The 14,040-nt window shown below is 42.1% G+C and overlaps 1 protein-coding gene across 1 annotated transcript in view; it reads right to left on the minus strand.

Moving 5' to 3' along the window:
• Nucleotides 1–12,191, minus strand: part of Dpy19l2 (dpy-19 like 2) — a 106,805-nt gene extending 94,614 nt beyond the window's left edge. The window contains exons 1-4 of the mRNA XM_036193314.1: nucleotides 11,765–12,191; nucleotides 7,744–7,768; nucleotides 6,076–6,163; nucleotides 4,491–4,628 (exon numbers count right to left, since the gene is read on the minus strand). Of these exons, the coding sequence (XP_036049207.1) occupies nucleotides 4,491–4,628; nucleotides 6,076–6,163; nucleotides 7,744–7,768; nucleotides 11,765–12,146 (633 nt within the window). The 5' untranslated portion in view covers nucleotides 12,147–12,191. The remainder of the gene's footprint in view (nucleotides 1–4,490; nucleotides 4,629–6,075; nucleotides 6,164–7,743; nucleotides 7,769–11,764) is intronic.
• Nucleotides 12,192–14,040: the final 1,849 nt, after the last annotated feature.

Below are 14,040 nucleotides of genomic sequence, written 5' to 3' on the forward strand. Positions count from 1 at the left end.
AGCTGTTTTATATCACAGCTCAGGTTGACGTAGGAAAATAGTTGTATTTCCCCAGCTGCCAAGATAGCTGTACACTATTAGGTGATATAAAGCTTCAAAGTAGCTTTAGATTAGACAAGGTTCCTTGCTAATTGTTTTTAAGATAAACTGTTCCCAGGAAAAGCAGTCCAGTTCACAAGGACATAACAGCCAGCTGTCTGATTTGTTGAACCAAGGTTAAAGGCACAGTCTTTCTTGCTAGGTCTGGATGATAACCTAGGACAGTGATTAACTCTCTGCACACATTTCTAACCTCAGTTTTATGATATGGGTATGTAACTTGAAGACTCAAAGTACAGCCAACTAAATGTTTTTTTATGTTGGGTCCTGAAATTGCATGGAGCACAAATGACAGGGAGAAATTAACCAAAGTCTAAAGACAAAAATGGCTTTTGTTCAGCTATACCACAAAGGAAGATTTTCTTCAGAACATGAAGGAGCAGGATGGTCGAGCTGGGGGAGGAATAGAGTAGGAGAGCAATGAAAAAGATACCTTGATAGAGGGAGACATTACAGGGTCAGGGAGAATCCTGGTGCGGAAATTCCTAGGAATCCATAAGGACAATGCCAGATTAGGTTACCAGCAATAGTGGAGAGGGTGCCTGAACTGGCCTTCCCTGTCAATCAGATTGGTGAATATCCTAACTGTCACCATAGAGCCTTCATCCAGTAGCTGATGGAAACAGATGCAGAGATCCACAGCCAAGCACCAGCCTGAGCTCTGGGAGTCCAGTCGAAGAGAGGGAAGAGGGATTCCATGAGCAAAGGGGGTCAAAATCATGATGGAGAAATCTACAGAGACAACTGCACTAAGCTTGTAAGAACTCACAAACTTTAGACCTACAGCTGTGGGATGTGCATGGGACTGGACTAGGCCCTCTGTACACGGGAGACAGTTGTGTAGCTTGATCTGTTTGAGGGGCCCCTGGCAGTGGAGTCAGGATCCATCCCTGGTGCATGAGCTGGCTTTCTGGAGCCCATTACCTATGGTGAGTGACCCAGAACCCCACCTGCTTCTGCTGTCCCACAGTCTCAGGCCTACCATGGGTAATAATGAATGTCCCAGATCTTACCCCATCTGCACCATTCTGACACTCTCCAGCATAGCTTGGGTAGTTTACTTTGAACACAAACCAAGTCAGACCAAGCCACACATCACATTATAAAGGTTAGCACTAAATTGGAATTACCTCCATCTCTCCAATAAAAAATTAGTACTGAGTGTCTGAAGGATTGCTATTCCAACTCCTGATACTATACCTGATCTGAAGTCAACCAAGCTTGGGCAAAAATAACAACAACAAAACCAAAATTTGATAATTGATCAGTAAAGAGATAGAAATACTGAAGAAAACTATGGATTGGTTACTATTTAGAAAATGACCATACTACCAAAGCAATTTACAAATTCAATCGAATCCCAATCAGAAATAGAAAAAATCCTAAAATTCATATGGAAGTACAAAAGACACTGGATACCAAAGCAATCCTAAGGAAAAAAAATAATGCTGGGGAAGCTGGCATATCAGATTTCAAACTATTCTACAGAGCTATCATAATATAATAGCAGGGCACTTGCACAAAAACAAACATGCAGATAACTGGAACAAAATGAAAGACCCAAATATAAGTACAGATAATTACAGCCATCTGTTATTTAACAAAGATATCAAACATACACACTGGAGTCAAAATAGCATCTTCAACAAATGATGTTGAGACAAGTGGCTCTCTATATTTTGAAGAGTAAAATTAGGCCAATATCTAACATCCTGCACAAAAAAACAACTCCTAATGGACTAAAGACCAAATGTGAAGCCTGAAATGGTGAAACTGGTAGGGAAAAAAACAAACAAACCATAGACAGAACCTACAGAATGTAAGTGAACAAAAGGACTCCATTCACTCAGGAATTAAGACCAAACACTGACAAATGAGACCTCGAAAAACTGAAAATCCTTCAGTACTTAGTTCAGTTTGCAGTCAAACAAAGAAAAATCCACAGAATGGGAAAGAATATCTTTGCAGCTGTTCATCCAATCAAGGATTAATGTTCAAAATATACAAATAACTCAAGGAACTAAGAATCAGGAACACCAATGACCCAATTAAATAATGGACAATAGATATGAACATGGATTTCCCAAAAGAAGAAAAATAATTGCTGGTAAATAGCATTTGAAATATTCAACATCCTTAGCAGTCTAAGAAGTGCAAACTTAAACTATTTTGAGACTTCACCTTATCCCAGTCAGGATGGCTAAGATCGAGGATGTGGGGAAAGGCAAACTCTCAATCCGTTTGGCTGGGCTACAAACTGGTGCAGCCACTAAAGAGATCATCGTGGAGAGCTCTCAAAAAAACTAAAAGTAGATCTACTATATGTCTCAAGCGGTCTTGACATATAACCTAAGTATCTGATCTCCTACAGACTCTTTTTGCCCAGCCATGTTCATCGTCTCTCTATTCACAGCAGCCAGGAAATGTAAACACCTGAATGTCCTTCAACTGATGAATGAAAACGTGGTGCAGACACATAGTGGCTATCAATTCAGCTATAAAGAAAATTTAAATTTTCAGGTGAATGGAACTAGAAAATACCACTTTTTCTCTTATTGTGGATCCTAGCTCTTAATCTTTAGATTGAGTAACTGCAGGAGCCAGGAAAGTAAAAAGGGACCACATAGGAAGCAGGGAGAAGGGGCTTCAGACGGTGACAGTAGCACACAGGTACTGTGTGGAGAGAAAAGATAAACTAGGGCTGGGGACTTTAACAGGGGAGGGAAGGGAGGTAATACTGCGAGGGAAGAAGGTAAGATAAGTGGTACAAAGAATGTTTCAAAGATCATGATGAGGAAACCACAGAGACAGCTGACCTGAGCTCCTGTGAGCTCACGGAATCTAGACTGTCAGCTAGGGAGCCTGCAAGGGACCCACCTAGGCCCTCTGCATGTGGGTAGCTCGGTCTGTTTGTGGTGCTCCTTTTGGAACCTATTCCCTACGGTGGGATGCCTCCTTCAGCCTTGATGCAGCTGAGAGGAGCTTGGTCCTGCCTCAACTTGATGTGCCTTACCCTTTCTACGGAGTGGATGGGGGAATAGGAAGGAGGTGGGAGAGGGAACAGGAAGAGAGGAGGAGGGGAAACTGGATGGTATGTAAAATAAAAATAATTAAAAAAGAAAGTTTGAAACAGACCATAAAAAAGCATTGTTTTATAAGCTTACTTAAAAATACTTATGCTCCCAAAGCCCCGCCAACTTTGCTGGAGGCTAGGCTGGTTCCAGGGACCCCAGTAAGACACTGCCCACTAAACCCCTTTAAGCCCACACAAAAACTTCAGACTTGCATGGCACAGTAGCCCTAAGGGTACAGCAGTATTGTGCAGAGCTTGGCACTAACCAACAACTCTTTAATTGGACAGGACCTGCGGAGATTTAAGTCAGACAGTGTCCCAGGTGTTAAGAGTGAAAATGAACACCAGCTCCTACCCCAACCAAGAAGCTATCTCTAGCTGGCATCTACTTGCAAGGGAAAAAATAGTTTTCTACAATTGCATCTCACTGGGGATATTAACAACACTTAAAGCATGTGCCCATGTGCCCAGAAGTAGATGGCCAACTCACAACTCAGTGGTATTTTTGTATACATTTGTCTCATATCACTTTGTTTGGGTTTGGTTTTTTTGGTTTTTTGGTTTTGTTTTTGTTTTTGTCCTACTGGTCTCTTGCTTGTATATTATAATTTCCAACTTTGAATTTCTATAGGTTTTATTTTTGTCTGTCTCTTGTACTTTCTTTAACACTTTTTTATGCCTTTTTGTTCAATTGTTTTGTTTTCCAAAGAGAGAGGTCAAGAAGGTGTGGAGTTGGGCAGGTGGGGGAGATCTAGGAGGTGGTGGGGAAGGGATGCAGTGGTCAGAACACATGGTATAAAATTTTGTTTTCAATAAAAAAAGAATTCACAAATGAAGCTTCCCAATGTTTTCTGTTGTTTCTCAAATTTCTAGACTCCCGTTAAAAACCATATTTTGTAAAGCTAAATATTTAAAGAACATTCATGGATTTCTGGCCATGTGCCAAACAAATCTTTGATGGTGCAAGTCCAAGGTCATTAATCTGCTGTCACCCTCACTGCCCCCTCATATGGTCTCCATGCCTATCATCGTGGCCTCAAAGCCAGACGATTGCCCCAGGCAGAGCCCTGGTCCTAGTTGTCCTATCTGCTGCCTGAGTTACTATTTACATGCTAAGGTATGTTCTCTGAGATCGCGGGAGGGCACTTTACAGCTGAATTTTAAGAGAGGAACACATTATGATGTGATCAAATCTTAAAAGCATCTACAGTTAGCAATCTAAAACAACAGACCGCTTGTTTTCCTCTGACTTCCTTATGTTTACCACTTTTATTTGAGAATAGTCTGATAGTATTATTTGTTTCTAAAGACTCCTCACCTCTGGATAAAGATGGAAGCGTTTCACTGTATTGATTACCAGGGGATATTCAGTTAACCTGTCATTCATGATCATCCACAGTCCCTCCAGAAATGAAGGTGCTTCGATGATGGTCTTGAAGTAGGAATAATAAAGTCCCTTTTAAGAAAAGTACATACCGTCAATGTCAATAAAAACCTTAAATTATTCGTAGAATATTTTTAGAACAACTTTTTTAGGTCATCTTTCTTCTGTTAAAAAAAAGTCATAAAGAAGACTTCCTAAAGACTACTTGTTGTTAACATTCTGACTAGAAAGCATGTATCTTCAGGTACCCACTCTAGTATTCCAAAGGTCTGAGATTACTCAGATTAGGTGGGTGGTTGTATATAGCACTGATTTAACTTGACTAAATCTGTTTTCCCATATGCTTAGAGATTGGCATATAATCAATCTATCAAAAACAGGGGTGTCTTCTTGCTGAAGTGCAACCCTGCATTTGGAAAAGAGTTCCCACTCTATTAACTAGTAAGACATGCTCATCAGCCTTGGGCAATTGGTCCAGCTTACTTCACAGCTGTGGCTGGTATCTGAACAGATCCCCTGCTCACAAATGCTCTGTCATAAAAGAGATCACCCTGGTGTGGGAATTCCAGCCCAGGGAACCTGGCCTCACTAGACCAGGAAGGGGATTTCAACTTCAAAGTCCAGGGTTCTAGAGTCTATACTGTTTTATGTTATTTTCATGATAAATTTATTGTTTTCCAAAACAAGCAAGCAAACAAATACATAAATAAATAATAAATAAAAAGTGCCACAAGTTTTTTAAGAATAAAGCAAGTACCCCGTTCTTTAAAAAAAAAATTCAAAATAATTGAAACTCCACACTCATTCCTGCTTCACCTGACCACTTTAGTGTTGGTGTGTTGAACACCACCAGGGGATTCTAAATTCAAGGTGGTTCCTGATTGGCCATGTCTACACAATTTAGATTTCCCCCTCAGCTTATGAAGATAACACAGTAGTACAACTACTAAACAATACCTAATATGCCAATATCTACATATAAGGAAATAATATAAAAATGATTTTTGTTAGGAATAAGCTATTGTTTTGTGCCAGATGCTTCATGTTTGCTTCCACCCAATAACCCCCCCCCCCTTGATTTCACCGCAGCCCCATGTGTCTGATACGATTTCTATCTAACCAGTAGATGGCTGAGAATCAGAGACAGCTCTCTGGTCCTCATAGAAATAAGCATAGGACTGCTGGCTGCAGCCAGCCTGTGCCCCAAAAGGCCTGCCACAGCTCTGTTCTTATTGAATAGTGGTTTATATGCTGCCCTTGGGAATACTACCTTTGAGGTACTCAAGAGCCACACAAACATTAACGATATATTAAGTCTCTGAACGTAAGTGCTTCAAGAGGTTTGGTTATTGGAGGAACTGAAAGGCAGTGGCAACGTCTGTAGTGGACTGACCGACTCCCACAGGAAGGGCATAAAGACAATGTGAGTCACCCAAAATCCACTTCAGTTCCTGTTGAATTTCTACCTTATTGCCCCACTATCTTTAAAACACAGATTAATCAAAAGAAAGAACCGAACCATTTCCGTGCGAAAAGTCATCTCCCGTTCCAGAGATGAGAGGTGAGAAAAATGGCGGTCATTCTCAAAAAGTGTTATTAAGTGTATCCTAGAGGGGAAAGAAACATATCAAGATGAGAATGGGCTCCAAAACCAGCGCTCAAACAGCCTCAAAACTCAGAAAGCAATAAAATGAAAACAAGTTTTATAATAAATGTTGAGATAATTTTATAATTTGCTGATGAACTTGTATATTTCTGAGTATTTATTATTCATTGTCACACACACTCCGAATCGCTTAACTCCATTCTTCCATGCACTTGCATACCTAAAATCCCTATGGCACCCTCCGCTCTTGCACGCCAAGCTTAAGAACACAGGAAGGGCTGTGTTTTCTCATGTTGCAGGAATTATTCAAAGAGTTGGAAAATACTTTTGTAACCATTGAAAAGTACTTTGAGTATAATTTAAATAAAATCACTTTTAAATAAAGTAATTTTAAAAAGTATAAGCCCATACCAAAAAAAAAAAATGACCTTTTAAGTCCCCCACAGGACTGTACTTAGGTACATAGCAGTGAAACTCAGTAGCTGTTGCCAGTAACAAAAGAGTGTATGTGGCAGAATTAGCCGTAGCCAGGAAATGCATTATCCAGTTGATAAAACAGTTCCCAACAAAATTAAAAACAAACGTCCATACAGCAACATAGCTTCTCCCCTGGATTTGCATATAGGTTATGTGCCAGAAAACCAGCAGTGTAAACGAACAGGTCTTTCTGGTCCAGCCTTTGCGCTCACATCAAAATTGCTACGCAGATGGGATGGCAAAGAAACTCTGGCCAGGAAACCTTCCTACATCAACAAAACCTGAGCTTAGGTAGAAATGAAAATATTACAAATGAAATTGTTGAGGTTTTTTACACGATATTTTTTTTAATAAAAAAGAGGCCCAGAGAATGCACACCAGCCGGCTCAAAGCATTTTTGCCATCCCACTGAGAAAAGACTTGTTTTTCTTGAGGCAGGGTCTCCCGATGTAGCCCTCGATAGCCACAAACTCCAAATCCTTCCACCTGGGCCTCTAAGTGCTGAAATTACAAATGTGCACACTATGTCCAGTTCAGAAAGAAAGTAAACTTCATCTTCTTTTCTGACTTTTAGCTTTCAGGCATCCCTGAAACTTTAGCTCTAGACTTATGTCAACAGTAATGTGCAGGTACATGAATAATGGACAGGACAATGAAGGCGTTAGGTGAGATAGGCTGAAAAGTCATGTGGGCATGGGAGATAGTTAAAGAAATAGAGTAATGAGTTTTTGGTAAAGCAAAAAACATTTTACTTTGTGGGGATGGAGAGAAGGCTCAGCAGTTAGGATGACCCAGTGCTCACATGGCAGCTCACAACCATTTCTAACTCCAGCTCCAGGGAATCTGCCGCCCTCATCTGGTCTCCATGAGGACACACATGGTGCACAAGCACACATCCAGACAAAACATCTATGCGCATAAAGTATTTTTTACTATGCCCCAGAGCATCTGCATTGTGAACACTGCTGTACACATGTACTTTGTACAAAAGTTATGCACCGGTGTAAAGCAGTACAGGATGTTTTGTTTTTCTATTTACAAATAGTAGCGGCAACACCGAACCCTTATATTTCTATGTATTTCAATCTGAGACAAAAATCTTACCAGTGCAAAATCCCCACAAAGGCAGCTGAAAAAGAAAAATAAAGAAATAATTAAAAACTGCTTTGTTATTAAATATCTTTAAGCACTTCAAGTGTAGCACGTCTACAGTAAGAGCTCACTAAGCTAGACACCAACTGCTTCTGTCTACTTGAGACAGGAACAGTCCAGGACGATGTGAAACAAACTGAGTCATGCTCCCTCTGCCGGTGGGAAGTACCTGGAAGCTTTACAAATCCCTCTTAGGCCATTTTAAGAGTGATGGAGTGGATAGCTTGACCTTTTAGAGATTGCTCAGTATGCTCCTCTATTGTTTCTTATTCTCTCTTTCTTTTATATAAAATGTTTTTAAAGTACATACACTATGCTCGGGTAAGATCCTTTCTTTTTGGCCCACAGAGTCCGGCCTACAACACTGTCCCTTTTACTCATCAGTGATAATTAAGTGCAGAAAATCATTGTTCAACCATGCATTTGCAAGCTAGGCTGTACTATTCAGGCCCTGATGAACTGTCAGCTCCCGATGAGCACCTGGATCTAGGCACCCTCAAGGGCTAGGATGAGCCCCATGCATGAGGCAAACAGAGAATGAGGAACAGGTACAGTCCCATGCTGCTCTGGGACATCATGGAGCTGGGAACGAGGAGAGGGTGGAACAAGTTAAACGCCATGAAGCTCCCGCTTCTTCCATTGGCTCTTCCTGAGTGAATTCCCTTTCATCACAATAGGCTTTCACTCATTTTCAAAGTTTTGAAAGTTGATTTTGATAATACCCCTTGTCCTTGCTGGCATGGAGGAGCTAACTCCCTCAGCTACTGCAGGAGTCCCACAGAGACTTTGTGGTAGCATTTCCCATGGCTGTCCCAAGTACACTTGACAAGATACCCAATAAGCCACCAACATTAACCTTCTAAAACTATTTTCAAAATTATTCATCTTGGCCAACAGAATAAATGCAAAGTAATCCAATGAAGAGACATAACATCTCTGTGTTGAATTTCCCACCCCGTTCCTCATTGCCTATGTAACACCATGCTGGGCCATCTTAAATACTTCTCAGACTTGCTTATATCAGGATGGGCAGACTATGGTCAAAGGTCTGTTTTTATACTATGCTCAAGCTAAAATGTTCTTTAAAGGGTTATTAAAACAATGATTCAGTAGACACTATGCAGTCCCTCACAGAAAACAAATGCAAATATTCTCTGCACCACTCTGAAATGAAAACTTATAACCTGTACCTTCAACTGAGAAAAAAAATCCTGAGATAAAGTTTACTTGACAATGACAGAGACTGTCCAATTCAACTACATTTATTTCTTCTTTTCTGGTCCCTTGTTAGTAATATATAATGGAAAATATTTAAAATGACATTTTCAAGATGAAAAGAGAGAAGAGCTGGCTTCAGAGAGTACGAGAGAAGAGAGCTTGCTCTGCAAGTGTGAGGACTTAAGTCCAAATCCCCAGGGTCCATGTGATAAAGCCAGGTGTGGCTACATACTGTATAACCCAAGATTAGGGGGTGATGACAAGGGCTCCTGAGAGCTCAACTGGCCAGCCAGCCTAGACTAAATGGTGACTTTCTGTTTCAGTGGGGGGACCTGTCTCAAGCAAGTAAGGTAGAGAGGGATAGAAAAAGACAGCCCAAGCCCTTCTCTGGGTTTTGTAAGTGTGTGCAGTAGAGTGCATACCCCATACTCACATGTAAGCAACACACACACACACACACACACACACACACACACACACACACACACACATTCATACAAAAGGCCAAATATGTGATTGATCCACCATTTTCCAAAGGTCCTCAAAAACTGATCCTGTTTCTCCTCCCAACCAGTCACAACTTCTCAAAATATACGTACGTGCTTATACACATCTCAGTTTTCCTTTCCCACTTGTCTCTTAAAATTAACTTCAAAAGTTTTCCACACACATCTTCACTCTGCCTTGGGAATCTCCTTGCCATCTCAGATGTGGATACCGCCCAGAGTAATTATCTTCATCCCCCCCACCTCCCCCATCCCTCCATCCCTCTCCACTCCTCCCCCCCACACTCCTGCTTCTGCTTCAGTCTCTTCTCTACTGGTCTCTTCTCTCCACCCCTGCTGCTGCTGCTGCTGCTGCTGCTGCTGCCGCCATCATTTAGACCACTGGGACCTGGTTTGACTAAAAATTTTCCCATATTCTCCCTGCGTTCGTTCTCAGTCCCTCCCCGTCCACAGTACATACTCTGACTTCTATAATCTCAAAAGCACGCTCTGATCAAGCAACTTTCCAAGGGGTCGTGGTCATTCAGTGCCAACATCACATAACTACCAAATGCTGTGAAATTGTTCCCTTTAACATGAACAATTCATGTTTTAAATATATATAAAAACATAATTTATACATAAAGTGAACACTTTGTTTTTCATAAAGAATATTTAAAGGAACAGTCTTTCCAAGGAACAGCACATCAACTTGTTATCCAGTAATGAATGGTCAGCTCTGAAAACATATACAAGTAACATTATATGGACTGTGCAGGTTGTATTTATGTACTTAGGAGTGTGTGTGTGTGTGTGTGTGTGTGTGTGTGTGTGTGTGTGTAACAACATTTAAAGAAAAAGAGACCGTGAATTTTTAGGAGAGCAAGGGGAGGCATGAGAGGATTTGAGGAGAGGAAAGGTGGGGATGAACTATGTAATTTTATCATCTTACAAGTTAATAATCATTTTAAAAAGCCAAGAAAAGAATCTGTGCCTTTACGCAGAGAATAAGACGCCTCACAGCCCTTATTGAGTTGAAGTCTATGAAGCATCTCCCAACAGCATCCTCCTGCTCTTCACGTCTCTCCTTTCATCCTAATCTTGTTCTCCTGACATGCTGTCTTACTGTTAAGACTGGGATCCTGCCATTCTGTCAGCATCTCTTCTCTCTCTCTCTCTCTCTCTCTCTCTCTCTCTCTCTCTCTCTCTCTCTCTCACACACACACACACACACACACACACACACACACACACACACACGGTTCTCAGCTCCATACAGTCATATAGCCCTTTGCTAGAACTCAAGTCCCACCATTTTCTAGAAGTCCTCTCTGATCTAGAATCTACTGCCATTCTGGAGTATTAGCTGTCTCTCCTGAGCTCAGTGAATAAAGCCATCCAATAAAGTTAATAAAGTTATTATTCAGTTCATAAAGTCAGCCATGATTTCCTTATCCACTCATGGGAAACCAGGTGCCACACCTCAGCACACTGGAGGTTGGATTAGAGAAAATAGTCCTTGTTGATTGTGGATGTGGCTTGGGTCTGTTGGCATAGACAGTAGATGCAAATCTAAATACGAAGTTCAGTTATTCCTCAATTATTATTAGCACTTCAATGTGACAACTCATTTTTACCTCAGTAGCCAAATAGCATATGAGGGGGAAGAGGCGACAATAATGTGTATTTGGGTGTTTATGTCTCCTTTTATAACGGCAGCTAGTCTGCCAAGGCTCTCGGCTCAAATGCTAGACAGCAGCAACATTTAAGTTATCTTAGAAGCTACAGAAAATTAGAAGTATAAATGGAGGAAACGCTTACATGGAAAAACTCCTAGGCTGCTGCTGTTAAAGCTCATCAGGGTGGAAGTAAGTAGGTGTCAGCAGGGGTAATACACTGTCTCCTCCCCTCCTTCCTCCATTAGTGATCCCAGCTAAGAAACTTTTATTTAAAATACAAAGGAACATAACTCTAACCAGAAGGTAGCCAACCACTTTCACACTGTATTAACTGGCTGCTCTGATAGGATAACTTTTTGTTGGCAAGCAGGTGACCACTAAATCGGAAAATCCCACAAGATAGTTTAAAACAGGAACTAGAAGGCTGAGAATTCCTGGCAAGCGAGTCTCAGATCTCACCATCAAGTCATCCAACATCTCAAATACTGGTGAACGAAATCTCAAGAACCCAAGTAAACCCTTTCAAGCCTCTAGGCTGGGAGGCAATCCTGCCTGGCCCGGGGTAGAGCATTCTGAGCAGGCTCTGCTCACCTACGCCAAAGAGGGTCCTGTGGGAGAAGCGATGCAGCTGCAATGTCTGCACCTTTTCGCGGAGCTGGTCCAGGAGACTGTGGAGAAATTGGAAGCGGCCGAGAAGAAGGGTCTTGGTGGCCTCTTCCAGCTGAAAGTAATTTTGCGCGTTCAGATTTCGGATCCTCCGCTGTGCATAGTTGCGGGCGCCCCCGGGCAGGTTCCTGCCGCCAAGGACGAAAGGCTGCAGCAGCGACCGCTTGGGCTTCTCCGGGGTCGCTCCGCGCTCCAGCGGGGGCTCCACCGCCCCTGCGCTCCGTCTCCGCCTGGCTTGCGCGCTGCGGGAGGACTGTGGCGCGTCGGGGCCCGATTCCCTGAGCTTACTCCTTGTCGGCCCCACCATCTTCTCACAGTCCGTGTTCAGGTGGATGGAGCTGGGTCACCTCAGGACAAGGTCCGGGGGCCGGACTCACCTGGCAACCTCAACGACCAGCCCCCGCCGCCGTTGCGGGCAGCCTCGTCGTCATGGCGACCGGAAAACAAGGATGGAGAGCGTGCGGTCCAGGCAGCCTTGCGCTCTCCACGTGCAGCCCGCGCGCACGGACATGGGCCTTGGGGTTTACTTCGGTTTACCCCTGCAGAACAGCGTTCTTTAGCTCATTCTTTAAGTAACATGGTCTGTTCCAAGGAAGTTGCTCGGATCCTAGCCCAGGGAAAGGTTGGGCTCAGCACGTTCAATGCCTCATTAAACCAGAAGCCACCCTGGACCAGAGAAAGGCAGTCTTGGCCTCACGGGATCTATACATCACTAAAGAGGACACCTCCACGTTCCAAATCTTAGCTTCAGTCTGTATGGCTGGAGTCCACACCACTTGACTCATCCATTTTAGGACTTCACTGAGCTCCCAACAACCACAAACAGCGTGGTGTTGTTTAAGTTCATCTTCATGGAAGAACACTGCTTGGAAATGCTCATGGCTCCCCCATATCCCTTAGAGCTTAAACTCGATAGTTTACTTGTCAATACCTTCAGTAACATTTCCCAATCTACCATTCCGACTTTAATTTCCACTTCCCTGGACACAGATCTTCCGGTGGCTGCAAGTGAGACACACACACACACACACACACACACACACACACACACACACACACACGCATGCGCGCGCGGGCACCCCATCCCATGGTTTACCCAGCCTTTTCTCCTGCCCATTTGAATGCTGTCTTCTGACCTCAACCCCTTTCTCTAGTCCACATTAATTATGCCTTCACTTAACATCTAGAGCGCACACTGGCAGGTCTATTCATCTGTCCACTAATTTAAATCCAATACATGTGAAACAAGTAAGTGCTGCTGCTACTGCTAATTTCGTGTTTTATAAGATTTTTTCCAAGAGGCATTTCTGCATCCCTAGTATTGTTTGTTGCTCAAGATGTTTTATTACTCAGGGCATAGGAAATAGAGGACCAGGAATAATGTAGTACTTTGCTCATATTTTAACAAGCGGTAAATTTTGTCTGTCTAATTTTAAGTCTAAAATACAACATATTGTTGATTATTGCTTGGCAAACACACACACACACACACACACACACACACACACACACACGTGTATTTGAGACTTCTTACTGTGTAGTACAGGTTGGCCTTGAACTCCTTCCTTTTTCTGCCTCCCTAATCCTGATATTACGAGTTTTGTCACCATATTCAGCTGACAAAAATCTATTCTTAAGTGAATACACAGAGTCAAAATGAAGCACCTTATTATAATGTGTACATTTTAATTCTGCATTTTGTTATAACAAGGGGAGTTCAGGGGTTACCCCTGCCTTTCTTGGTAATTTTCCCCAGTAGTTTCTTTCCAACTGGCTGTAGAGGAATGTTCTTACCTATGGTTCATCACTTACAAGTAAAATCTAGACCCTCTCATCTTTAAGAATAATCTTTCATATGGATATTCATTCTTCTATTATTTATTATCAATGAAAATTAGAAATAGCCTCAACATCAAATGCTAAGTTACAGAATTACTTATGTCATGCAGTATTGGGGCCATTAATTCATTTTGAGTGAATAGTTCGTGGTAATGGAAAATAAGATACAGTGCTAAAAGAAAAATAAGCGCGATGTGTTTTCTGAATCCAATCCGATGTGTAATATTATGTTAGCTTTTAAGTGTCAACTTGTCACTTGAATAGAGAGCCTTACCTGAAGAACTGTCCTGAAATTACCAAAATACTTCAATTTAACCTCTGGTAAATTCTTAGTACAAGGGAGAAAACTAGCCACATTCTTC

The sequence above is a fragment of the Onychomys torridus genome, chromosome 7 (genome assembly GCF_903995425.1).
Source record: "Onychomys torridus chromosome 7, mOncTor1.1, whole genome shotgun sequence".
Lineage (NCBI taxonomy): Eukaryota > Metazoa > Chordata > Mammalia > Rodentia > Cricetidae > Onychomys > Onychomys torridus.